This window comes from Psammomys obesus, unplaced genomic scaffold (genome assembly GCF_907164565.1).
Source record: "Psammomys obesus unplaced genomic scaffold, mPsaObe1.curated_primary_1811, whole genome shotgun sequence".
Taxonomy (NCBI): Eukaryota; Metazoa; Chordata; class Mammalia; order Rodentia; family Muridae; genus Psammomys; species Psammomys obesus.
Window position 1 is genome coordinate 6599389 of NW_026587759.1, and position 27029 is coordinate 6626417.

At 38.7% G+C, this 27029-nt stretch overlaps 1 protein-coding gene across 1 annotated transcript in view; it reads right to left on the reverse strand.

Moving 5' to 3' along the window:
• Positions 1-27029, reverse strand: part of Adgrv1 (adhesion G protein-coupled receptor V1) — a 520333-nt gene that overhangs the window by 469925 nt on the left and 23379 nt on the right. Inside the window, exons 8-19 of the mRNA XM_055604066.1 lie at positions 24359-24535; positions 22586-22809; positions 18035-18161; positions 17753-17938; positions 16686-16866; positions 15613-15776; positions 14349-14472; positions 12984-13250; positions 9786-9912; positions 8994-9176; positions 7377-8140; positions 5620-5993 (exon numbers count right to left, since the gene is read on the reverse strand). Of these exons, the coding sequence (XP_055460041.1) occupies positions 5620-5993; positions 7377-8140; positions 8994-9176; positions 9786-9912; positions 12984-13250; positions 14349-14472; positions 15613-15776; positions 16686-16866; positions 17753-17938; positions 18035-18161; positions 22586-22809; positions 24359-24535 (2898 nt within the window). The remainder of the gene's footprint in view (positions 1-5619; positions 5994-7376; positions 8141-8993; positions 9177-9785; positions 9913-12983; positions 13251-14348; positions 14473-15612; positions 15777-16685; positions 16867-17752; positions 17939-18034; positions 18162-22585; positions 22810-24358; positions 24536-27029) is intronic.

Here is a 27029-nt window from a genome sequence, read left to right on the forward strand (position 1 = left end):
AATTAAATAAATCATTTAAAAATACTAAACTGAAACAAAACAATAGCAATAACACAAACAAACAACACACACACACACACACGGAGTCCTATTTGTGTTGGCCTCCTGGGCATGGGATCTTCCTTGGTATCACCAAACTTTAATGAGAATAAATTTTTTGTACAACTAAGGTAATAAGCCATTAATTTGGATATGTAAATATTCAACCCTTCCTTTCAGCAAAGGGCAGGAAGTAAATAGATCCAAAGACTTAATGAGAATCGTGTGAGTTTTGTGAGCTTGAAAACATCCTTGTGTGGATTCTGAGAAGGGTTAAATGTAAGGCCACAGACAGTTAGACAGTGTTTTCTGCATGTCTATGCTTTTGCGTTGTTATGCTTTGCAACAGTTTGAATCCTTTGCTGGACTTCACAGAGAGAAATGTTCTAGAGAACTGTTCATGGTGTTTTGGTGGAGTTTTGCCACTTCCTCATGTCATTTGGGCAGAGTCTAATTGCTCCTACTGAACCATTCCACTGCTGCTGATGGGTGTTACTGCTGTTGCTTTGTTGTTGGACTAGTGTCCTGATGACTGAGATCAGTAAATCCCAAAAACACACATTGACCCTTATCAGTAGGAAGAAATTAAAAGGGTGTACAGACCCTTTCCCTACTAATCTCCTACCAAAGGTTGAGGCATATAGGAAGGGAGGCACAGGTGTTTAGGAAGCTTAAATGAAGTAGGCGTTTGAAAAATCTAACCCTACAACCTCCTGACATACTACACAAGTATGTTTAAATACATGCTGTGTGTGAAGTTTACATAAAAAAATGTAATGGCTTGTACTAAATTCAGCAAAGCATATCTTACAAATTTTCAACAAAAGATTCCTGTGTCAGGAGTCGATAAAAACAAATCTCCTGAGATGCTTGACTATAAAAATATACTATTCACAAGTATTATAAAAGAAATGGCATCCTTTGAGGCCTTATTGTTTTAAATACTTCAGTCAAAAAAGATTAAGCAATACTGAGAAAAGGTTCATTACTGAAGTTTGGGGATGAACACATTGTATCGAGTATTCCAGCTCTTCTGTTTGGGTGTACATCATCGACAGAGACTTTCAACTCATGTTTACACTTTTGCCCTCCCGCAGCCTGACATCTGATCCCTGAAGCGGGATGTCTCATAACAGGGTCTGACATTTCTGACACATTTGAAAAAGTTCTGAACTACAGAGTCTAGTTACTGACACAGGAATATATCAAGAGATAGAAAATATATATCTAAAGGTTTCACCTAATTATCATAGTCATCTAAACTGACTTTAGAGTCTTGACAGAAATATTTAGGCCAGTGAATAGATCCACTGCACTCTTCAAAGCCACCGTGAGCAACTTCAACAAATGGTGCTGGTCTAACTGGATGTCTACATGTAGAAAAATGCAAAAGATCCATATTCATCACCCTGCACAAAACTCAAGTCCAAGTGGATCAAAGACTTCAACATAAAACTAGACATACTAAATCTGCTAGAGGAGAAAGTGGATAAGAGCCTTGAACTCATTGGCACAGGAGGAAACTTCCCGAACAGAACACCAAGAACTCAGGCTGTTAGATCTACAATTAATAAATTGGACTTCTTGAAAGTGAAAAGCTTTTGTAAAGCAAAGGACCCTATCAATAGAACAAAAGGGCAGTCTATACACTGGAAAAACATCTTTACCAATCTTGCCTCCGACAAAGGGCTAATATCCAGAATATATAAAAAACTCAAGAAATTAAACACCAACAAACCAAATAATCCAATTAAAAAATGAGATATTGAGCTAAGCAGAGAATTCTAAACCTGCCTAAAACATACCTGATTGGTTGATTAAACAGCCCATACCTGGGCAGGGCAGAATGGGGTAGGCATGGCTAAGGTTCCCAGGCTTCAAGTTCTAGAGAACCACTGGAAACAGAAGGTCTGGAAGAGAGGAGGAAGGAGGATGCCATGTGGGCTGGAAGGAAGGACTCCAATAATGGTATGAAAAGGCCCAGATGAAGAATACAAGCAAGTATCATGGGATTATGTTTAAAAGATAGACCAGATGAGGATGGTTAAAGCAGATGACATTGGATGGGGGCTGGGAGATGGACAGTGAGGTTATTTAGGCAGCGTAGGTAGGAACATCGCCCAGACCAAGGTAAATAAGGCAATCATAAAATCAAACAGGTATCTGTCTCTTATTATTTGTGATAGCAAGTTGGATAATACTGCCACGTTAATTGTAGGGCTAGTAATAACCATTCTATAGCCCAACACTCTCATTTTTAAGAGTCTAGAAGTAGTTCTACCATACGATCCATCTATATCAGCCCTGGGCATATACCAAAAGGACTCTCTATCTATAGAGATACTTGCTCGTCTATGTTAACTGCTACTGTGTTCACCATAACCAAGAAATGGAGTGAGCACAGATATCTGTCAGCTGAGGAATGGATAACGACCACATGTCACATTTACACAATGGACAATTACGTGGCTATTAATCAAAGCAAAATTATGAAAATTTTAAGTAAATGGATGGAGCCAGAAATAATCATTCTCAGTGAGGTAATCCTGAGATTTCACCTCACACCCATCAGAATGGCTAAGATAAAAAAAAAAAAAAAAAAAAAAAAAACAAAAAAAAAAAACAAAAAAAAAAAAAAAAAAAAAAAAAGAAAAAAGAAAACACCCACCAAAACCGTGGGGGGAAAAAAAAAAAAAAAAAAATAAAAAAAAAAAACACACAACATATGCTGGAGTAGATGTGGAGAAAGGGGAACCCTCCTCCATTGCTGGTGGGAATGCAAACTTGTACAATTATTTTGGAAATCAATTTGGCAGTTTCTCATAAAATTGAGAGTAGTTCTACTTCAAGACCCAACTATACCACTTATGGGCATATATCCAAAAGATGCTCCATCGTACAACAAGAACATTTGCTCAACTATGTTCATAGCAGCTTTGTTTGTAATAGCCAGAAATGGGAAACAACCTAGATGTGCCTTAAATGAATAATGGTTAAAGAAATTGTGGTACATTTACACAATGGAATACTACTCAGCTATTAAAAAGAAGAAAATTATGAAATTTGTGGGGAAATGGATTATCAGAAAATATCCTGAGGTAACCCAGACCCAGAAAAACATACATGGTATGTACTCACTTACAAGTGGATATTAGTCATAAAGTACAGGATAACCATACTACAATCCACAGACCTCAAGAAGCCAAGTAACAGGGAGGGCTAAGGGAAGATGTTTGAACCTCACTCAGTAGGGAAAATAAAATAAGACATCAGAAGTGGATGGAGGAAGGGAGTTGGGTAGAAAAGGGGTGGCATAGGAAACAGGAGGAATCAAGTGCAGGGAGGACTGAGGAGAGAGAAATTGGTGAGGGGGGTACTCTGGGTTGAGACAGATACCTAGGAAAACAGAAACTCCCAGGAATCTGTGAGGGAGACCTTAGCTAAGATTCCTAGGAACAGAAGATATGGGACCTGAAATGGCCATCTCATGTAACCAGGCAAGACTTCCAATGGAGGAACAGGAACACCAAACCATGCACAAAAATTTTGACCCAAAATTTGCCTTGTGTACAAGATGCACATGGATAAAGATGGAGCAGAAATTGAGGAAATGACTAACCAGTAACTGGCCCAACTTGAGACCCACCCTATGAGGGATAGACAACCCCTGACACCCTTAATCATATTCTGCTATACTTGTAGACAGGAGCTTAGCATAACTCTCCTCTGAGATGCTTCACCCAGAAACTGACTGAAACAGATTCAGAGGCTCACAGCCAAACATTAGACAGAGCATGGGAAATCTTATGGAAAGGGGGGACAAAGGACTGAAAGAATCAGAGAGGTCAAGGACACCACAGGAAAACCTACAGAATCAACTAACCTGCGCCCCTACAGGCTAATAGAGAGTGAAATCACCAGCCAAAGAGCATGACTGGGACAGACCTAGGCATATATGTAATGAATGTGCAGCTTGGTCTTCATGTGGAACTTCTAACAACTGAAGCAGAGGCTATCTCTGACACTGATGCCTGCCTCTGGATCCCTTTCCCCTAACTGGACAGCCTTGTTGGCCTCAACAGGAGAAGATGCACCTAGTCTTACTTCATCTTGGTATTCCAAGGAGGGTTGATATCCATGGGAGGCCTCCCCTTCTCTGAGGAGAAAGTGAGAGAAGAATGATGGGACGGGTCTGAGGGATGGACTGGGAGGAGAGTAGGGAGGGGAAGTTTTGATGGGGAAGTAATGTGTTGGTACAAGGTTCTTTTGAAATGTATACACCTTACCCTTGTTCATTCAAATGCTGATTTCTCCTCACCCCTCTGGTTTCAATCCGGATATTGCATTGTGATACTTACTCTGAGCATCCTGTCTCAACTGTGTGTAAACAGGCCAAAATAAAACAACTAACCACAATGTTGTACAAAGGGAGGAGCCAGAGGACAAGAAAGGGGAGGAGCCAGAGGGCAGGAAATGAGTGGGAGGAGAAAGGGTGAGGAAAAGCAAGTATAATATGGGAAATCTAAGTGTTAGGAAACTATGAGGGAATGGAGGTCTAGGAGAGAGTAACTATTGCCCAGCATTGTGTTCTAGGTTAAACTAAATAAACCCAGTCTCTGTGTGGTGATTTGGGTATAAGGTGGTTTAGGAATAACAGCAAGCATTATCAGAAGATAAATATTAATAGTAAATATTAATAATAGTAAATATTAATAGTCACAACAGTAAAGTAAATAAATAATGAAAAAAAAAAAAACCACCTGACAACCTTTAGTCTTGTGTTTGCCACAAAAACTAAGGGTGCTACATAAAATTCCAGAGATCTGGGTGTTCCAACTTCAGCTACAATGAGTCCAGTGACAGACAATTTTCTCGAGCTCTACTCATCCTATTTTTTTAATCATTCAGTTCACATATATGTTCACCCAGACCTGCTGGCATCTGGTTGCAGCGCCAAAGGCTCTCCTGTTTCTTGGCAGCCTTCTGTGGACACAGAACTTTTGCTGTCACACAGAACACCTGTAAAGTGGTTTCATGAGATCTCATATTACTAATCAGGAAACTGAGATGATCATGCATCTTTGAAAACTTAGGAAGAACTGATAAGGACTGTACAACAGGCTAATGAATTAAGCCAGCCAAGAAAGTTGGTAAGAAACAATTACAACCAAGTTGGAAGAATCCTAGAACTATTTTAAAATGTTCCCTGTTAGATAAAAGAAAGCATAGTAGAAAAGAAAGCATGAAGTAAAGTTTCATTTTTAATTATTCATACAGGCTTTCAATATGAATCATTTTATATAAATATATGGTACCCAAAACATTAGCCAAATTATATGTGGTACATAATTACTCATTCTTTATAGTGATTAACTTTTAAGCTAATTGCTAAGAGTTATTTGTTCTTTTGTTATTGTTTCTCTCATCTCAATCAGGCAATGTAAACTGTAATATCCCAGGAACAGGGGCTGAGATTTGAATGTGCAAACATGGCTACCACATACAAAAGCTAGTTCAACCCCAGACAAATCCACCTACAATGGATGTTTCACTGTGAAATTCTCCAAGCTCCTTACTTACCTCTGGTATACAAGCTCCAGTGAAGCCAAACAGGCCATTGGCATTGTCACTTTTCTGTATTCTTAGTCTAGCTGTAGTATTTTCCTCAGAAATCTGAGCCCCTCCATACACAGAGACCAGTTTAAGCAAGAATAATTCCTCTCCTTCCTCTTCATTGTCATCTCTTGCAGAAACAATGAATGACTTGTTAGTCTCCCCTTGTCTGAACTGCAGATATCCAGAGATGGGGTATAAATCGTTCCTTGCAGGTGTAGCATGAAGTTCATAGATCTCTTCCGTTGTCAGCTTCCGCTCATAAGCCCTCACATCCTGCATCCGACCTGTGAATCTGTCACTGCCGTTCATGCCTGCCCCAATTCTCAGCATCCCAGGACCTGAAATCAGATATGCGTTTAGATCTACAACAGCCACTATCTCCTATCATAAGCTATATCTGTGATTTGGAAAGAAAGACAATTTTACTGAAATATATGTTAAAGTAAAATTTTTACATAACAAAAAAGTGATCAAATAAATATCATCTTCTATTATGACAAAAAAAAGAACCTGCATAATAATTACTGCTGTGATCTTACACTGTAGTATCTACCCTTAAAATTAAATGATGCCTTTAAAAGTAATTTACATCAGTCTGTAAAAATCATTTGTGGACAGAAATATAAATGCATGCATATATCAACCTATGTATATTTGTGTACTGTATATTTAATTGAGTAGACATGTGTCCTATGACACTTTAAAATTATTTTCTGATCTAACTATGGAATGGGTTAGTCTGTTCCAATTTTAAACTACAAATTACTACTCATAGAGAACTTAAAATCTCTACATGTTAAAAATTCATCTGGAGTTACCTAAAGTGTTGATTCCTGGGGAGTGGTAGTTTCTACAAGCCAAATACATCATTATGTCTGAAACGTAACTGAACGCAGAAACAAAAGTAGTCTTAGGAACACTATGTTCAAGCAGAAAGAATTTGTGAAAATAGGAGCAACACACAGCCCAGCTATATGTGCCATACCTCCATGGTCTTTTTTAGGATTTTGCCAATTAATAGTTTAGCTGGTTTGTTTTTGATTTGGGTTTTCAATGTTTTGTGACAAGATCTCATTATTGCTTCTGGCCAGCAACTTACTACATAGCCCAGATTGGCCTGCCCCTCATGACCCTCCTGTCTCAGTCCCAAGTGAGTAGAGTCCACAGTGAGTTACTCTGACAGGGCATGTGATTTGGTTAAAGGCCAACAAAGATTATCTCTTCAAAGGAAGCCACTGAAATCACCGATTGATCCACTGCCAATAGAGGGGCTGTCATCACAGTTAGTATCTTACCCCAGTCGCTCCTCCGTCTCATGCACATTACCCTTCTCTTCACTCTAACGTACTTTCCCAGACACAGCGAGCTGCTTCTCAGCTCCAGACCTTTGCTGTGCAGAAACAGTTCCCTCCTGACCACTACCTAGAAACAAGTGGTATTCTCACTGTTCCCTTTCTTCCCACAGACTTGTGTAGTGATCTGCTTGCACATCTCTCGCCTAGGACCTGTTTCTGGTTCCCCCAAGCTAAAGCCATTGCACCCTTCATTTCTGGAACAGTACACATAACTTTATCGTGATCTTGCTACATACATGGCTGTGTTAGATAAAAACATAAAGTCATGTTTCAAATTATTTGCTAGCTCTTTTAAAATTCTTTTTTTTCATTGACGATTTGAGGGTCTTTCCAATCTCGTGTGCTAGTTATGAAGCTGATGCTCACCATCAGCGATGGCTTCTCCTTTCAGACTCTTGATGCCTCTGGGCATTGCATTTCCATCCAGATAGAATTCAATTATGCCATCATCTAGGATAATTAAAACATGAAGCCAAACTCCTTCTTCTAAATATTTCATGACTGTGGTCTTGGCAATATATGTAACATTTGATCCAAAAGTTTTATAATGAAGGGAAAGGGCCACATGGGATTCATTTGTTTGAATTTTTACTCCATAGTAGATGCTTCCATTGCCATCATCCTTCGCTATGAGAAAGCCATTTGTGTTGGCATTAGGCATTACCCATGCTGAAAATGTGAAGTTGGCAATCGTGTTGTTCCTGAAGGGCTGGTACTTTGGGTCAACAGTCCCAAATGCACCCTCCTGTCCACTGAAGTACAGGACATCTGTTCCACTGTGGTGATGTCGCATATGTGGCTGCAAATGCACAGTGCTCGGGAAAACTCCCACCAGCAAAAAGTCGATCATTGGTGGTAAGCCAGCAGTGAACTCTCTGGACAGTACTTCCCAGCCAACCCATACCTCACCAAAAACACCCTGTTTTCTCAAAATGGTAAAGTTGGTAATGTAGGACATGTCGTCTTCTGAGAGGACATCTTCGGCCACTTCTCTGTCTAGACACTCTGGGTCTAAGATGAAAACTCCAAACGGATCATCGTTGAATGGAATCATGACTGTCACCTGGAGATTGCTTTCTGCTAGCTGGCCTCCAGGACCTGTAATCAGAAAATTTAGAATCACTAAAAAGCTAGAAATTAAATACATTTTAGTCTAAGAAAAAAAGCAATATGTTTAACAGACAAATTTCTAGTTAAATAATTTAGTCATTATCAGTAAATAATGGAATCAATTTACCACATTTTTAAAGGCAATGTTGTCAAATAACATCCATTGGCATATCATATTAATACTCAGTCACACATACACACTCCAATTTCTATGCTAAAAATGAAAAACAGTGAGATAGAGGAAGCCTCCATCTATAAAAATGAACCTTCCCAAGACCATAAAATAAACATGAAAAATAATAGTTTATGTCAATGGTAGAGCACATAATTAGAACAGAGCCCCAGATTCTGTGACTAAGACCAATGCGTACACAAGAAGAACTAAGTCAGATACAGTGTCACGTGCCTAAAACCACAGCACTCTGGAGATGTAGGAAATAGAATCCAGAGTTTAAGGCCAGCCTGAGCTATACAGTCAGACTTCATTTCAACAGTCATTGGTGGTAAAACATCAGAGAACTGTCCGGATAGTATTTCCCAGTCAACCTGTACATTGTCTCAAAACGGTAAACAGAAAGGGCTGGGGCTATAGCTCAGTGACGGAGCACATATTGATGGACACAGGCTTAGGGTTTGATTCCTGACACTGCACAAACAAAACAAAACAAACAAACAAACAAACAAACAAAAAGCATCTACCAAGAAAGGTACTTTGACATTAAAATTAGACACATAATAATACACTTACTTCACCATCAACTAGATTCTACAAGCGATTCTATTTAAGTACAAACTCTGAAATTTTAGTGGTAACATAAGAGATGGAAAATACCACACCTGAAACACTTATAAGCTTTAGAATTATAATTGAACTCATTGAATTCAGGAATTCTGTCTGGGAAAGCATGGAGAACTACTGGTTTTGCTCCCTCTCCATCTGTGAAGTTAACAGTCCCCGATGTTTCATAGAATTCTTGCCCAGGCTGCAGAGAAGCATTCTGGAACAACTGCCAAGCCACAGAAACATTGCCAAAGTGTCCCCGGTGCCGCAAAATCCTACGTGAAAGCAGAACAAATGTATTTCATGAAACATGTATTTGGTGACTATATCTGTAACCAAAGCATTCTGGGTGCTCTTGAAAGTATATATTTTCTATTTATCTCCAAATTTGCCACCTGGTCCCACTGAGCAACCAAGGAAAGAAAAGACTAGCAAAAATGTCACACAAAATTAAAAAAAAAATCGTAGAATCTCGTCTTCAATGCCAATCAGAATGGCAAATTCTAAGCTATAGTGAAAAGGGAATTTGATAATAACCGACAAGATTTTTCAAAAGGAAAAAAAAAAACTAGTTGTAAGAAGTAACAAGGTACAAGTTCCATGAAGACTTTTCCTGAAGCCTGAGTAGCTAAAGTCGTCCACTCTTGAGAAGATAGAACATAGAAATGGAAGGGCAGAGAGACTAAGTTCTGTTGTGCAGATAAATGGTTCTTATGGCTAATTTTTTAATGAAAGATATTATAGCAGAGCATATACAAAGTTATCATTCATTAATACCATTTAAATTTTTATCTGCATAGATTAATAGTGTTTCAACTTTCATGTGCTTAATGATCTCATTTTGCTGTATCCAGTTTTAGCATTCCATTTCCAAATATACTTACCAAAATGTGTTTGTCTTTCCTTCTTCAACTGTTTTGTCTATAGGCTCCAGAGAAAAAACACCATTTGTGTCATCATTGGCTTCAATTATGACTGTAGCTACTCCATACTCATAAACTACTGTGTCACCTACATTGAACACAGAGAAGTCAAAGTACTTTTCAAAGAAGCTACATTTTAAGAAAAAAAATTTAACATGTAATCATTTCATACACTTAATATAAAGCTACAACTAAAAAAGGCTAAAGAGCGCTGAAACAGCAAGAATAAGGTTTGGTGAGAGAGGCTACCTCACGAAACATGAACAGGATGTGTGAGAATGGCTCCTAACAATGTCCACTGGCCTCCACATGTGTTTGTATGGGTGAGCACACACACAAAAGATTCATGTGTGTGCATATATACTCCTAGTCCATGCACATGAAAAGGCACAAAAATGCTCAACATCCTTAGTCATCAGGGAAATATAAATCAAAACGACTCTGAGATTTCACCTTACACCCATCAGAATGGCTAAGATCAAAACTCTAGGGACAACACATGCTGGAGGGGATGTGGAGAAAGGGGAACCCTCTTCCATTGCTGGTGGGAATGTAAACTTGTACAACAACTTTGGAAATCAATCTGTTGCTTTCTCAGACAATTAGGAATAGTGCTTCCTCGAGATCTGGCTATACCACTCCTAGGCATATATCCAAAAGAGGCTCAAGTACACAACAAGGACATTTGCTCAACAATGCTTGTAGCACCTTTATTCCCAATAGCCAGAATCTGGAAACAACCCAGATTTTCTACATTTACACAATGGAATATTACTCAGCAATTAAAAACAAAGAAATCATGAAATTTGCAGGCAAATGGTGGGATATAGAAAGATCATACTGAGTGAGAAATCCCAGAAGCAGAAAGACATACACGGTATATACTCACTTATAAGTGGATATTAGACATATACTACAGGATAAAATACTAAAATCTGTACACCTAAAGAAGCTAAGCAAGAAGGAGGACCATGGGTAAGATGATCAATCCTCATTCAGAACGACAAATTAGATGGACATTGGAAGAAGGAGAAAACAGGATAGAAGCCTACCACAGAGGACCTCTGAAAGACTCTATCTAGCAGTGTATCAAGGCAAATGCTGAGACTCATAACCAAACTTTGGGCAGAGTGCAAGAAATCTTATGAAAGAAGTGGGAGATGGTAAGACCTGGTGAGGGCAGGAGCTCCACAAAGAGAGCAACAGAACCAAAGGATCTAGACTCAGGAATCTTTTCTGAGTCTGATGCTCCAATCAAGGACCATTCATGGATATAACCTAGAACCCCTGCACAGATGTAGCCCATGGCAGCTCAGTAGTCAAGTGGGTTCCCTGGTGAGGGGAACAGGGACTGTCTCTGACAAACACTCAGTGGCTGGCTCTTTTATCACCTCCCCCTGGGGGGAGCAGCCTTGCCAGGCCACAAAGGAAGACAATGCAGCCAGTCTGGATGAGACCTCATCAGCTAGGGTTAAATGGAAGGGGAGGAGGACCTCCCCTATCCATAGACTTGGAGAGGGGCCTGGGAGGAGATGAGGGAGGGAGGGTGTGATTGGGAGGGAATAAGGAAAGAGACTGTAGCTGGGATACAAAATGAATGGACTGTAATTAATATAAAAAATAAAATTTTATTTAAAAAGGCACTAGAAATAACAAAATCTCACTAGCAATAACCATACCCAGTGGCCAGATCCTATTTATTGAATTATGTTCTTAAAAGCAAGGTTTCCAAAAGAACTGGCTAATTTCAGGATGGTGGCAAGAAAATTACACAATGAACTTGGAACAGTTTGTTATGACAGGAAGTGGAGAGATGATTGAATAATAAGGACGTGTCAAAAGGCAAAGGAGTTGTGCTGAATAGATTACCACTAACCAAATTTCTGTGAAGTAACTATAAATAAATAAGATGGTAAACATCATTTGTAGCAATTATGATTATATTCCAATAAATATCAGTGAAATTTTAGAAGATTTTTTTTAACTTTTATTAATTACGCTTTATTCACTTTGTATCTCACCATAGACCCTTCCTTCCTCCCCTTCCAATCCCACCTTCCCTCCCCCTTCTTCATGCCTGCCTTTCCCCAAGTCTCCTTCCTTCTGATCTTAGTCTATCAGGTCTCATCAGAAGTGGCTGCACTGTCATCCTCTGTGGCCTGGTAAGGCTGCTCCCCCCCTCAGGGGGAGGTGATCAAAGAGCAGGCCAATCAGTTCCTGTCAGAGGCAGTCACTCTTTCCATTACTGTGGAAGCCACATGGACACTGGACTGCCATGGGCTACATCTGTGCAGGGGTTCTAGGTTATCTCCATGCCTGGTACTTGGTTGGAGTATGAGTCTCTGGGAAGACCCCTGTGTTCAAATTTTCTGGTTCTGTTGCTCTCCTTGTGGAGTTCCTGTCCTATCCAGATCTTACTATTTCCAACTTTGAGTAATGAAACACCTACATAATTTCAAGTTAACTAGCCACAAACTTTCATTGATTACCATAAAAAGTAAACTTGTAGATCATCACCTTAATTGTTCCAAAACAAATAAAATGAAGATAAACCAAAATCCTGACAAGGACAGATTAAGAACACAAAATTACTCTTGTGTTATAACCAAAGATAAAATACTTGTGACAAAAAAAAAAAAAAAAAAAAGCCGTCAGGCAAACTCAAATGAGAGATATTTAAGCTTGTGATTTTCCTGATATTACAAAAGTCAAATAAAGATTATGGAATTACTTCAGCCTGAAAAGATTAGAAGAATGGTACTATTAAATGAAATGCATAATTCCAGTAAGGGTAATTTTGCTACAAATGGCCTATTAGGAGAACTAAAGATATGTAAATGGTGACAGAGATGACAGTTTGCACTGATATTATGTTTCTGATTTCGATTTTTGGCTTCATTTCAGGCATAGAGACAATGTAGCTAAAAAGCTATAGACAAATACCCCTGAAACCATGAGCCAACATCCCAGAGTTTTATCACACTGTAATCTAATCTGTACTGCACATGCGGATCAAGGACCACCTTCTTCCTTCCAGTCAGGAAAGAGCAGGGCACAGGGCTCTCCTTGTGAGCAGTTGTAGATTACAGTCAAGGTTAATCTGGACAACCACTTAGCAGTTCATGAAACCACAGGTCAGCCAGGGCTGTTCTTACTTACCTGTTGAATTGAAAAGGATTATATAAAAGAACTCGTCTGTTTCTGGGATTCCATCAGCATTGACATATACAGATAAACTGTGCTCTCTGCTTCCAACCTCAAATACAAGGGTTTCTCCTTTCTCAACAGGAACAAAGTCTCCCTCGCCTCCTGAAGCCTTTCCGTCCATGGTAGCATATTGAACAGTGCAAGCCATGTCAACAGATCCATTTCTGAGAACTGTAAAGTTGGCACTCTCGCCTTCCTGGACCCTCACAACACGAGGCTCTGGAATACACACAGAACAGAAAGACATAAGCCTATTCCAGCCCAGCCTTCAGATCACTCTCATTTCTCCCTGCCATCAACAAGAAAGCCTGCACTGTTTACTCTGCTGCTCTCTGATACAGGGACCCTCTGATTGCCTCCAGTCAGTGCCCTGCTTGCCTAATGTCCACAGTACCCTATCTCTGCCAACTAAACTGTCAGTTTAACAAGCCTCATGTTAAAGGTACGTTCCTTGAATAGAAATCTCTTTTTTCATTTTGACATGCCAATTAGAAAAGAGATAAGATGAATCCATTAACTACATATTACCTGAAGGCTAAGCATAAATAGAATTCAAGAGGCCCAAGATGCTACTATATCAGCAATTTCACTAGCTACCTCTTATAAAAAAGAGCTTTCAGAGAATTAAAAATCTGATTAAGTCTTATAAACAAAACTAAAAGATGCCTCCGGGGTTTTTGCAGTTGTAAAGAAAGCAGTAAAAGGGGGGAAAATGGAGGATTCTTAATTAATATGTCCATTACACATTGCTAGTGCAACAAGTAGACACCCTCAGGAAGAACAGCAAGCCCCCAATCCCCCCAACTCAGGAGGTGACTGGGGGAGTGAGTTCCTCTTGTCTACCCAAAGCAAAGGCCCTGTTAGGGGATTAACAGGAAGAAGCAAAGCTGGCCAAATGACCTCTCTTATTTTCATTTTGTAAAGGCTTAAACTCAAACACTGGACATCAATGAACAAATGAATCATGAAATTATATTTAATCAACACTGATTATACTACAAAAAAGTTCAGTTAATAATCCTTCTTAAATATGTGTTGGGGCTAGAGAGATGGCTCAGTGGTTCAGAGTATTTGCTGCTCTTGCAGAGGACCCAGATTTGATTTGCAAGGCCCACATGATAGCTCATAGCCATCCTAAGTCCAGCTGCAGAGAAACATTGTCCTCTTACGATTTCCACAGGCGCGAGGCATACACACAGTGCACATATATACATGCTGGCAAAGCACACACACACACATAAGATTAAATGAAATGTCTTAAAACATATACACTATTTAATAGGATGGAAACCCACTCAAACAAAATAGCAATACCACCTGCAAAATAAATGGGGTCATCGTTCCTTAGAATCCTCAGGGAGACAGTTGTTCCGTTTCCTGTCTGAGCGCCCCCAGTGGCATTAAGTAGGAAAATGGTGAATTCCTCCATCTCCTCTGGAATCTTTACCAAAATGGTACATACTTTAAGTCAAGTGAATCATACATGTAATTACATTATGCATGTCTGTTATTTGTTTTCCTGACAGCTCAATTATTACTGCTAATATTCATGTTCATGTCCAAGACAAAAGCTTTGTAAAAGTATTCCCATAAAACTCAGACTGCCCTAAAATCATTTCAACATTGTTCTTCCAAGCAGCCATCTTATTGTGTCCAGCGACAAAGTATAATAGGAATACACGTTTTGACTTAAGTAAAAGAAAAGATGGCTATCCCACAGAGCTTATATTATTTCTACAAGAAAATGGTAACCAAGTTACTGTAAGAAAAATAATGTAACAATTGAAACCCTTCGATTAGTACAGAGCACTATAGTTGCTTGGCTGTTAGCTCTCCACTCTGACTTAAAACCTTCACAAAGGTTCCTGAGGAGGTCAAAAGACATCCTCACCTCGGTGTCCTCTAAAAGATGAGATTTCCATTTCTCTGACTCTTAAATCCCCAGGTGGACAATATTTCTCTTTCACAATGTTTGTGTGATGAGCTAGTCTTCTCACCTCACAGAGAAGGATCATTCTGTCTGTTGGGGTCAGTCTCAGGGAAAGGGGAAAGCTTCCCAGCTTTGCCTGGGAAAGGTCCAGTCCCAATCTCAGTGAAGCTCTTTAACTTTCCTGTTAGTTCACGACAACTGTGCTTTGTGTCCTGATGCTAAAGCACGCCATGAGATACCCAGAAGATGGCTTGTCTTCAAAATGCCGAAGGCAGACTAGTTGCTAAATGTCTCCCACAACCCGGAATCCCTGATAGTCATATATGATGAGTGCCTGACCACTATCAATTAAAAGAGTTTTAAAATATAAATGTTTTCAAGGGACTCCTAAATAGCATTGATATCTTGTTTTATTTATATTCCGTAAGTCACACTAACCTCTTTGTCACACAGTGTCACCACAAAATCTGTCACCAAATATTAAGTTATTTAGTAAAAAAGGAATGAAGGAGCTATAAATGCAGAATGCTTGCATGACACACAGAGAGTTTGACCTCCAGTATCACAAAAGATAAACCAAGCAAGTAACACAAAAACGGGATGAGTCAGCAATTACAACAGCATGTGAAAGGCTGTAACAGCAGCACTTACCTCATCTGCAACAGAGTAAACTGTGATATTTTTAAAAGATTCTTGGTCTCCAAAAAAAACAGTTCCTTGCACAGGAAATACATCTTTCGTAAAGTCTGGACTAACTACCCAGGACACACTAACATTACCAAAGTTGCCTCGAGTTCGTATTACACCGTAAACAGCTGAAAAATACACAGATAAACAATAGGTTGAAATTTAAAACAAGCAAGGAAACTTCTGAAATAGACGTAACTAAAAACTCCTCGTCATCAATACCTGCTTAGCATATACTCCAAGGCTGGTGTGTGTGTGTGTGTGTGTGTGTGTGTGTGTGTGTGTGTGTGTGGTGTGGCCTGCTCAATCTACACCATTGCACTATAGAATATTGAGAATCATCTGGCATAGGAAAGGGATTACAATCAATTATGTACAGCTAGTATAAGGTCCTACATGCAGATCCACCAAAGGCATTTGCTGAAAGGTTGATTTGACTTGGTAGGTAAAGTTATTTCATTACCAAACACTGGTTTAAAAAGAAAAGAATTCTCATCCCTTGACACTGCAATAGTTTCTCAGCAGTAACTCTTCGCTGTGGTGTCCTCGCTTTCTGACTGACTTGATTCCCACCCGAGTGTCTCCGTTTATACCATCTTAGCTTAAATCGCACTGGAAGTGGAGTCTTCAGCATCACCACAGTGCTATGTAAGAAATGAAACCAGCAAGCCTAAATATGAGTTTTAAAAGGTAAGTTTCTAAGTTGCATGTCATTTCGAGACAGAATGGAAAACTAACACTATTTGCTCACAATGAATTAAGGAGGCGGTGAGCTGGGTCAGTGGTTGAGAGCACTTACTGCTCTCCCAGGCTCAGTTCACACCCAATCACGAGGCTCACCACCACTAGTGCCATCTCCAGGGCATCCAGAAGCTTTTGGCCTCTGTGGGCACCTGCGCACATGCGGTGCACATAAATTCACACAGGTGCACACAAGTACACACACAAGTAAAAACAATTTTTAAAAATTAAGCTGAAAAGAGATTAACATCCTCTTCAGTGGACAGAAATAAAATATAGCAAACACAGTAATTTACCACTATAGACATCCTCTCCTTTGCTTTCTTTTATTGATATGGTCAAACCATCAGAAACAAATTCTATAAGCCCATGAGGATCGTCGTTTTTCAGGATCGTTATGTTGACAATGGTAGCACTGCCCAGCCTGCTTTCCCGTTCACCGTGGCGGCTAAGGACCACCCAGTAGTGCTCATCCAGCTACAAGGAAAAATTACAAATCAGAAAAAGTTGCAAATTGATGCTTTCACTGCAAATAAAATGTGTATGGGGCTGACAGTGCTAATATGTTCAACTCTTCAGGAACATACATCGCACTGAAAAGACAAAAGAATTGATATTATCCCTACTTTTTAAAAATATCTGCCCATGAACTGAAAGATAGGAGATATAAGTATACATTATACAGAAAGGAAAAAGATGATACCGTTCTAGCCAGTAAGAATTTGGGGCCTTTTCACTGACAATCTATTATTTATTTAAATGACTAAGAGTTAAAAAAAATTAAATTAATTTGAAAGCTGCATGTTATTGCAGTATTAACATATTAGAAGTAAATCTGATTCTCCTACTATGGAACGAAGTAATTTCTTTCTAAAACATAATTTCATAGCAGAGCTTTAGTTCAAGACTATTCCAGTAAGAGTTCAGGGGGCACGGTGGTGCACTCCTGTAATCCTAGCACTCAAGGAAGCAGAGGCAGGGCTCTGTGAGTTCGAGACCAACGTTGTCTACAAAGCTAGTAAAGGAAAGACAGAGTGACAAAGAGAAACCCTGTCTCAAAAAACAAGAAAAACAAAAAAGAGTTCAGTTGATATAAACCACATAAAGTAAAACTTACCATAAATTGAGAAAACTGATCACATAGTCAAGTCTCACATTATTTTCTATTTCTTGTTTTAGGACAAGAATATACTCTTGTAAGTTGAATGAATCGTATTCAGCTTTTTAAGCTTCTCCTTAAATTTTTCCAAAGCTGGGTACTTAATTCTTTCTTATGTCTCGCTGTCAATGTTCAAAGCATTTCTACTCAATATACTGATACTGTCAACCATCCACAAGAACATGAGAGGATTCAGAACGGTACCTCGGGCGTGCCATCGGGTCTTGAGAGCAGGGTGACCGCTACCTCCCTCTCCCCAGGTGTGAATTCCAGCACCCCTGTGTTTCCATAGAATTCGCTGCTCCCTCGGGGCTCCACATGATAGCGGAGGAACTGTTTTACCAGACACCCCCTGGATCGAATAATACGGAGCTCTACAGCGTCTCCTTCCTAAAACAAAGAAAGAAACAAACAAACAAAACATGAAATTTCAACTTCTTCTAAACATTTTTTTGAAGTTATAAATGCAGAGTGAACTTTTCATACTTTTATAGCATAGGGTCCTCTGGAATCAGGAGAAAATTCAAAAACACCTCCAGGGTCATCATTTTCCAAAATAATTAAGTCTCGGCTGGTATATCCCGATTTCAGGACCTCACTGTCCACACTCACCCTTGAAAGAGAGAAGTAAAAACACTCTATTATTCTGAAATGTTCAAGCTTTGAAAACATCATTAGTGCTTACAATTCTTCCAGATAACTTTACAAGTAACTAAGACTTAAACCTTAGAGCAAATTTACATGTACAAAGGTCACTTCACATCAGAACTCTCTTCACTGATATCTCTTCCTGAAACATTTCTGAATTAACTGTATCCTTTTTTGACTGGACTAAACACTGCATAGGTACGCAAAGATTATAGAAACCACTCACAGAAACTATCAAATTCTACAAAGGTTTATGATAGCTATGGAAAGCTGTGCTTTGTAGTCAGCTAGAAAGCAGTGAAACAACTTTACGGCTGTTGGGCTTATGCTTTCCTCATACGTGTCTTCTCAATCTGAAATTTTACTTACATGTGAATTTCTTTGTTTCCTTAAATATGATTATGTTCATTGAGTAAGAATATGTATTACCTGAGCAACTACAAATGTTCAAAATTAACTAAGCACGACCACGACGGTGACCAGGCTCTTATGAATGCCTTTCGTCTTTCCAGTGTTTTCTATATATATCATTTTTAACCTCAAATAACTTTTAGAAAAAAAGAAAATGTAAAATATATTAGAATGAAAGGGATAAAGTGGATCTGAGATGCTGACATGCAATAACAACTAGTGTGTGTGTGTGCATGTGTACATGGACATGCTAGTCTGTGTGCATATGAGTGTGCCTGTGTGTAAATAAGTAGGTGGAAGGATAAACCTTTTATAATTTCTGCTATTTGTGCTAGAGTATAATTAGGATGATCAAAGCTCTGAGATTCAGAGTCAGTTCTTAGCCATGCAAATTGGACTGAACCTTTTCACTTGGACTACCTATTGAACAAGAATGTACTCCTGATCTGATCCCCACATCACAGTAAAGCGGCAGCAGTCCACAGACGCATCACAGGCCAGTGGTCTCTGTGGGAGGAAACATGAGTTAACATGTTTCTCCGTCAGAAGCCAAGCCCCCAACACTTCACATACTAGTGAGCACAGAGGAAGTGATCCAAACGCCAGAACCATCACTTGTGTGGACAGGGCCTCTCTTTCACTTCTGTAAATTCAGTAATTAAAGTAGCTGGTGTCTACGTGAGCCAGGAGACAAGAAAACTGGATGGAAGGCAACATATATGAATCCAGTGTGAGCATTAAATAAGTCAAGTTGTTTTCAGATTTTCTCAAAATATGCTACTCTCAAGTGTGATGCAAACTCTGAAAAATCCTCTATAAAATACAGACATGAAAGCAAGAAACTACAAAGATACACTCAGAAAAGCCACCGATTTCATTTTCTCTGTTAAACAAAACAAACAAAAAAAAAATAGACTCAAAGTATGTCACATCTAAACCATGACAATTATCCTCTAGTATAAACTACAGAGAAAGCTACAATTTAAAACTTTTCACAATATGCGATAACACTCAGTTCTTCAGTGTTTCATTAAATATTTTAAATGTACTCACAACCCAACACTGAGGACCCCAGACAGCCATTGTCACTACAGAATGAAACCTCACACAAACATGCACAGTCAGGTGGACAGGCAGCATTGCTCAAGACAGGTCATGCAGAACAGCAGCTTCATTAAACCATCACTCACGGAACAAAACACCGAGTCTTCAAAACAAGGCATTATTCTGCGCACTTACCCAAAATACACGACAAATCTTTCAGTCTCTACCCTGTCAACACAGAAAGAACCATGGGAAGGGACAAGGGGAGGCAGGGTCACCATTTGGTAAATTCTCACTGCTACAAGCTTACAGTGGAATGATAAAATACAAAATACGGTTAGAGAAAGCACTCTGCACCCAGCCTCCCTGGCTGGGAATTTTGTTTGTGGGAACTGGGCACACTGTGTCCTCTGCCACTGACAAATGCTAGCAAGCCCACTTGTGGAAGATGACCCATGAACAGCAAGCATGTCAAGACCCATTCAAGGCATTCATTTCTCGGCCCCTCCAAAATGCAAGATGCCTGCCAAGTGTTTTGTGCTCAGAAGCCACAGCAGCTGAGCAAATTTCATTCAGCTCTGCTTATAATTACTTACTCACTTTAATGAGGTTTGGAAAAAAAATTCCATTCTCACATCTAAAGCCAATTGCTATTTGAATTAAATCATCAAAACTCTGTAGCAGAGACATCAGTACCTCTTTCAATGCTTGCAGAAAAAATATATTCAAGGGGTCACAAGACATCATCACTTTTAATTATAATTTTAGATCAGGAAATCGAAACACTTTTCCACATCCCCAGTGTATTGCATTTTCCAATAATCTTGAAAGGTACACACCCTTATCACTGATACATAGTTGTTATTAAAGCATATAATTGGTTTTTTATGAACTAACATGAGGACAAATTCTTCTAATTGTAAAATATTAAACAGGAGAGTACTTATAACAGGTGTTATATTGAGGTGTTATTGTTTAGTATCATGTCAATTTTTGTTTATATTTAGATTAAATATGAAATACCTAAGTTTGACCTTAAGAGAAAAATTTTAAATACATCCTAATAAAATATTACTAATTTTGTTGCAATATAATCAAACTAGCATTTTTTTCTTTTGTTATTTTGCTTAAGCTTGGTTAAAACTTTGCAAAACTAAAGGAAGATTTCAACAAAATCACTTTCAAATGGTAAATTTCATTCTCATTTATTTATATAAACATTTCTTTGGAGACAAAAATATAATCAGTTTATTCTTATTTGCATAGTAGTTTCTAACTGAACTAACATTTTGGTGTTCAGATTAAGTGATTGGCTTTATTTTAAAAGAAGCACAATATTCAAAGATAACCCTACAATTTGCTTTTCTCTGTGGTTTAGGCTCAGTTACGCTGGGGGGGAGGCAGGGGCAAAAAGGAAAAGGACAAAGCTTTGAAGAATCTGAGTTAATTCATTTCAAATGTTCTTCTGACAGTTCAAAGACTATAAAGAAGAGTTACTGAATCTGCTGAGGTAGAATTTAAATTATCCTTTAAATATCTCATTGAGATAAGCCAAGCTGACAAGGTTTCTGTCAAATCCCACAGGTTTATAATCCCTGTTCTATTCTCTTTAGTATTCCTTATAACTGCCATTGACGTAATTGTGCTCAAACCTAGATTATTAAAAAAGGCCCATGAAAAAAAATCTATTTCGAATGTATATTTCATTGCCTTTCACCAACTCTTATGAAGTGAAACAGTTTTCCATAAGGCAATCTGTAACATATGAAGACGGTGTCATTTAGATTGTGTGTTTTCACTTTTTGGATTCACTGTTGTTTTACTTCTTTGAAGAAGAAAATAAATGTCTGATTCTAAAGATAACAAAATGAGCAGTAGCCTTTTAATAGATGAACTCTCCGAAGCCTACATTTTGTTCATTCATTTTTTAAAAATATGCTAAACTGTATTTTCCTTCTAGTATCTTCTGTGAGGCTGTATTTGTGGGACAGAGAATAACCTCAATTATATTAAAGATTTAGTTATAAACATATAAAAGTATAACAATAGTATTAAAAGAAAACTAAGCCAGACGTGTTTAATCCCAGCACTCCAGAGGCAGTCTACCAGTGTACATAATAAGTTCTAACCAACCCCAGCCACCACATAGGAACTAATAATCAGATAGAAAATGGTCACAGGATTAAGTATCACCACATCATTCATTTGTGGCATAAAATGCTGCAAATTCAGTCATGAATTTTACTGTTTATAGCTATGAATTGTGCAATGTCCCCCAACCGCAGTGTCATAAAAGATAATTTTGGGTTTGGTTTTTAAAATCATCATCAATTAATCCAATTTCATTTCCTCTTTAAAAAGTATTTTCTAAATTTTTTTAAATAAATAAATAAAACCTAACTAACTTTGCCTCTGTCTTATTTTCTGAATCACCTCCAGGGAAATGCTAAGTAGTTCTTGTGATGGCTCGAAATATGACACATGAACTCATGTAATCTTTTATTCTATAGAAATAATAAGTATTTACTATTTAAATCCCATGCAAAAAGAATGAAGGTTATTCTTTTCTTTTTATTACTTGAAAAAGGTCTAACCTTGGCACTCTTGAAAGGGAAAAGGCGCGAGCTGAGTGTGTGACCTAATGTTTCAGTTTTGCTGTCGCCCTCGTGAATACAACATAAGTGAGCATACTTCAGATTTGTCAGCTACTTGGCACAAATCTGAGACCTATTACTCCCTCAGAGCAAAGCCTGAAGATGAAAGGTCACAAGATATAATTAACCTTCACAGTCAGAGAAAAACCCAGCCACACAACAGAAACATCTGAATAACACTTCTTCATAGTTTTCACAACATATGGGGAAATGAATTAAAACAAAATCAAAATCATTAATCAAATACATAAAGGTTACTGTTTCCTGTATGGGTTCTTACCTGTCTAGAGAAAGGGTTACAGTTTCATTCAGCTCCGGAATGTCATCACCTTTGACAGTAATGTTGATTGTTGTGTCGCTTTGCCCAGATAAAAACACAACAGAGCCATTAAAGGGACCTGTGTCGTCCACAGTCACTGCTTTTGAATTAGAGCCAGAGGGTTTCAAACTCCAGTAGACAGTAGCCTGGCCATCAGTTCCATCACGATGCAGGGGAATGTATACCTTATTTCAAAAAGAAAAAAGAAAAAAAAATTCTAAGAAATATGCTCAAGAGTCACATGAGCTTTCCCCACACATGCAAATGTAGTTAGCTGCCATTGTGTACTCCACATAAACAATCAGGCGGCATTACAAATGCAACTGAAGAAGGAAAACAATAATTTTCAATAAATTTTTTACATTTTTGTTAATCAAATTTATCTACAATATAAACACCACCAATAATGTGACCTTGGAATTTTCTGAATAAAAATACAAATATACTCAAAAAGCTAAAGAGTAGTAAAAAATATAGAACACTGACCATTTACCTATGCAGGCTAGCAACAGTCAGATTATGAGACAAGTAAGCAAAGGAGAGTTCTTAGGAAGAAAATAAACAGACAGATAGACAGACAGACAGATAGATAGATAGATGGATAGACAGATGGATGGATAGATAGATAGATAGATAGATAGATAGATAGATAGTTAATGATAGACAGATCTGATAAGAAGATGATCCTCAGCTATCTGAGAGCCACCTGAGAGACTTAAAACACTTGAAATAGTAAATTCACAGCTTCATACAGTAAGCCAACAAAGAAAACAGTCAATTTTGAAAATATATAAAGTCAAAAGCATTTTGAAAACCAGATCTTCTCTGCCTATTTGTAGACTCTAATAACAAATGAGGAAAACGCTGTTCATAATACTTCGATATGGTACTTTGACAACAAAAACAACTCCCCTCATTTCTGACCTAAAGCTCAAGCCAATTTAAGTCAAATCCAAGTGGGGCTACTTGGTCTCTGACAGACCGTGGTATTCCTAAATGGAAGGACACCTGGGGAGGAGCCAGCTATAGCAGTGCATGCTTGGAGTGGGGAAGAGGGTAATAGGAATATGCTTTCATAAGTTGGGTGCGTGCGTGCATGTGTGTGTGTGTGTACGTGTGTGTGTGTGTGTGTGTGTGTGTGTGTGTGTGTGTGTAATTATTTTGCTAAGGGTCAGCTTGTGACAACTTTACAACCATCACAACTGTTTTCAGCCATAGGAGTCAGATCCACCTTGGAGTCCTCAGTCCCACATGAGGCAGCACTTAGAGAAGACAAAGCCTGAGAAACTGCTCGTGTGTCCACAGCATAAGCACTTGTCACCAGATTTAAAATTAGCTCTCAACTGTCATCACACTGTAAGACCAATCGCTGGTAACAACGTACTCTTACCATGAGCAAGAAGATCTACTTTTCCCTTCAAATTTTAATTAAAATAGTCTCACACACTTCCCTTCTTTCCTTGCCCCCCTCCAGTCACTCCCAGCTCCTCTTTCTAGAAGACCCCACGCCACACCCACTCTTCTTCCATGACTGTATTTGTTACATACACAAGTACATATAAACACAACCTCTCAAGAATAGTAACAAATTATAGAAAAAAGCATCACAGATGCTCAGCAGTTGTTTATTCTAAAGAGCATATAGTCTATTAACTCTACCTGTCATCCCTATATTAAAAAATGTTTTCTTCCTCAGACACATTTAGACACATGAATAGGAAAAGATGTACTTACCACCTCGGCAGCAGAATCTTTGGGTTCATGCAAAATGATTGGAAGGTTGCTAAGAAAGCCAATTTCTCCATTTGCAATGGCTGGGGTAACCAGTAAAGAAATATTTCTGATTTTCCCAAATCTGGGACTTACTGGTGGGATTGGGGGAAATATGTTCACCAATCCCAGAGCTTCCAACTATAAAACACAAACAAAAACAAGAAGAGGTAGGATAGTTGTAAAATTAAGAAAAAATTGGCAGCATAAAATGTCTGAGTAGATACAGTCACAGGTCACCAGTAACTAAGAACATCAAGACCTGCACCATCCTTCATACACCTCCTGAAGTGTCATCAGAGTCTAGTCACTGCTGGTCCACAGGCATGATTCCTGGCTCTTCACCGTATAACTTCATCCCACCTCTTTAATAATATCTGAACATCTCCCTCAAACCCCGTCATTAAAACCAGTTCCTACTGAGCATCTCACAGTGTCACAAGCTCATTTCACAGATGGAGACAGCATCCCTCTTCTCGGCCCTATCGCCATTACTTTTTGTGTATCACCACCTGTTTGCCTACCTTGTCACCTAAATCCAACTACATGACCTTTAAAAGCCAAATGTAAACAATTTCTCCACATTCCTGCCTAGTTCCCTTTGATCCATACATCCAACCTTCTTTATCAGATCTAAGTCACTGCAAGAAGACCATTCAGAAAGTCTCCCATGCCCAGAGCAACCCAGTGCCAAAATAAACGCAGTACAGATAGAATGCTTTGTCTGTCTCTCCCATTTAGTTGGTGAAGATGGTACTCTCCTCTCCTAGAATGGCTCTCAGTTCATCATCTCAAAACTTGAAGGATGCAACCTTAAAAACCAACTAAATGTCCCTCTTCCCTATAAAGATTTCTCAGGATTCTCCAATCACTTTGGGAAGCTCTCCTACTCTCATTGCTTTTAACTTAGCTATAAACTTCACATGTCATTATTTCATCATTTTTCTGACTCAGATTTTTGCTTGTTGCATGCCTGTAGGGATTTTAAAGGCTTATGTCCTTTTCAACTTGTTCCACACTCAGCACAAAGCTTCACTGCAGCATATATGCAATAAATATTTTTTAATTCATCCTTCCAGGACACAGAGATGTACTGCAACTTTCAACATCTTAGCTCCATCCATCCTGTGCAATTGTTTAGTCATTACAGGGCTATAAAAAGAGGAGCTTTTCAGATGCTGAGCCTGATGGCCAACTGTTGGGCAGAGTGAATGGAATTTTATGTAAGAAGTGGGAAATAGTAAGCGCTGGAGAGGACAGGGTCTCCACAAGGAGAGCAACAGAACAAGAAAATTTGAACACAGGGAACTTCCAACCAAGGACTATTCATGGAGATAACCTAGAACCCCGGCACAGATGTAGCCCACGGCAGTTCAGTGTCCAAGTGGGTTCCATACTAATGGGAAGAGGGAATGCCTCTGACATACACTGATTGGCCTGCTCTTTGATCACCTCCCCCTGAGGGTGGAGCAGCCTTACCAGGCCACAGTAGAGGACAGTGCAGCCACTTTTGATGAGAACTGATAGACTAAGACCAAAAAGGAGAGGAGAACCTCCCCTATCAGTGGACTTGGGGAGTGGCATGCATGCAGAAAGGGGAGGGAGGGTGGGATCTGGAGGGGAGGAGGGAGGGGCTTATGGGGGGATACAAAATGAATAAAGTGTAATTAATAAAAAATTTTTTAAAAAAAAAAGAGAGAGAAAGGAAAAAAAAGAGGAGCTTTTAAATTCACATAAGGCTTTTAGCTCCACAAAGCATTTCAAACCTCCAACTCTGCAAAGCATTGAAATGTTGACATGATGCCACTTAGAAACCACAGTAGAGATATGTGGGCTGTGTGGTTTTCCAGCAGTGGACAGGATTCCACTGCTCCCCCATGACTGGAGTACTTTGTGACGAGCGACAAATATTCTAAAGGAAATGTAAATGCCACTCTTAAATGCCGTACATTTTGTCCAGAATTATGTACAAGGCAAAGACATGATGCCTTCCACATTTAGTAAGCACTCATTTGAAGAAAAGTAAAGAGAATTAGACTACAATTCTGCCTAATACTGCTATACAAACTAAGCCAAATAAAACAATGTTTGATTCTTTACTGAACTACATATTGAGTTTACAAAATAAATAAACTGTAAAGACAGATGTGTAGTTTAAACCATTTGCATATAACTTATTTCCAGAGAAAATGAACACATGTACATATAGTCATAGAAGTGTATTCTTAGAAAACAGCACAAAAATAAATACATAGATGCATCTGGATGAAATATTAAAATAAGAGTATGCATTGGTTAGAGGTTAAGGATGTATCTGAAATTCATTGATCACGTGTAAGGAATCACGTGTGAGTTACATGTTGATTCCCAGCTATTCACACCTCTAAGCTGCTAGAACTGTCTAAAACAGCAAAGAAAATATTTTTTTTATTCAAAACTTTCTACAAAGAAAAAAGTGATGTCACTTTAACTACTTATATAATAAAGTCATACAATTAATTCTAGTGTTGAACTTTTGAAAAGTACAAAGGAATGGTATAAAAGATAATGAAAAAAGATCATTCAATGAACCAATCAAATAAGAAATAGTAGTTTTGTAGTCTTGCCTTTTCTGGCCCAGTTCCATAAACATTTG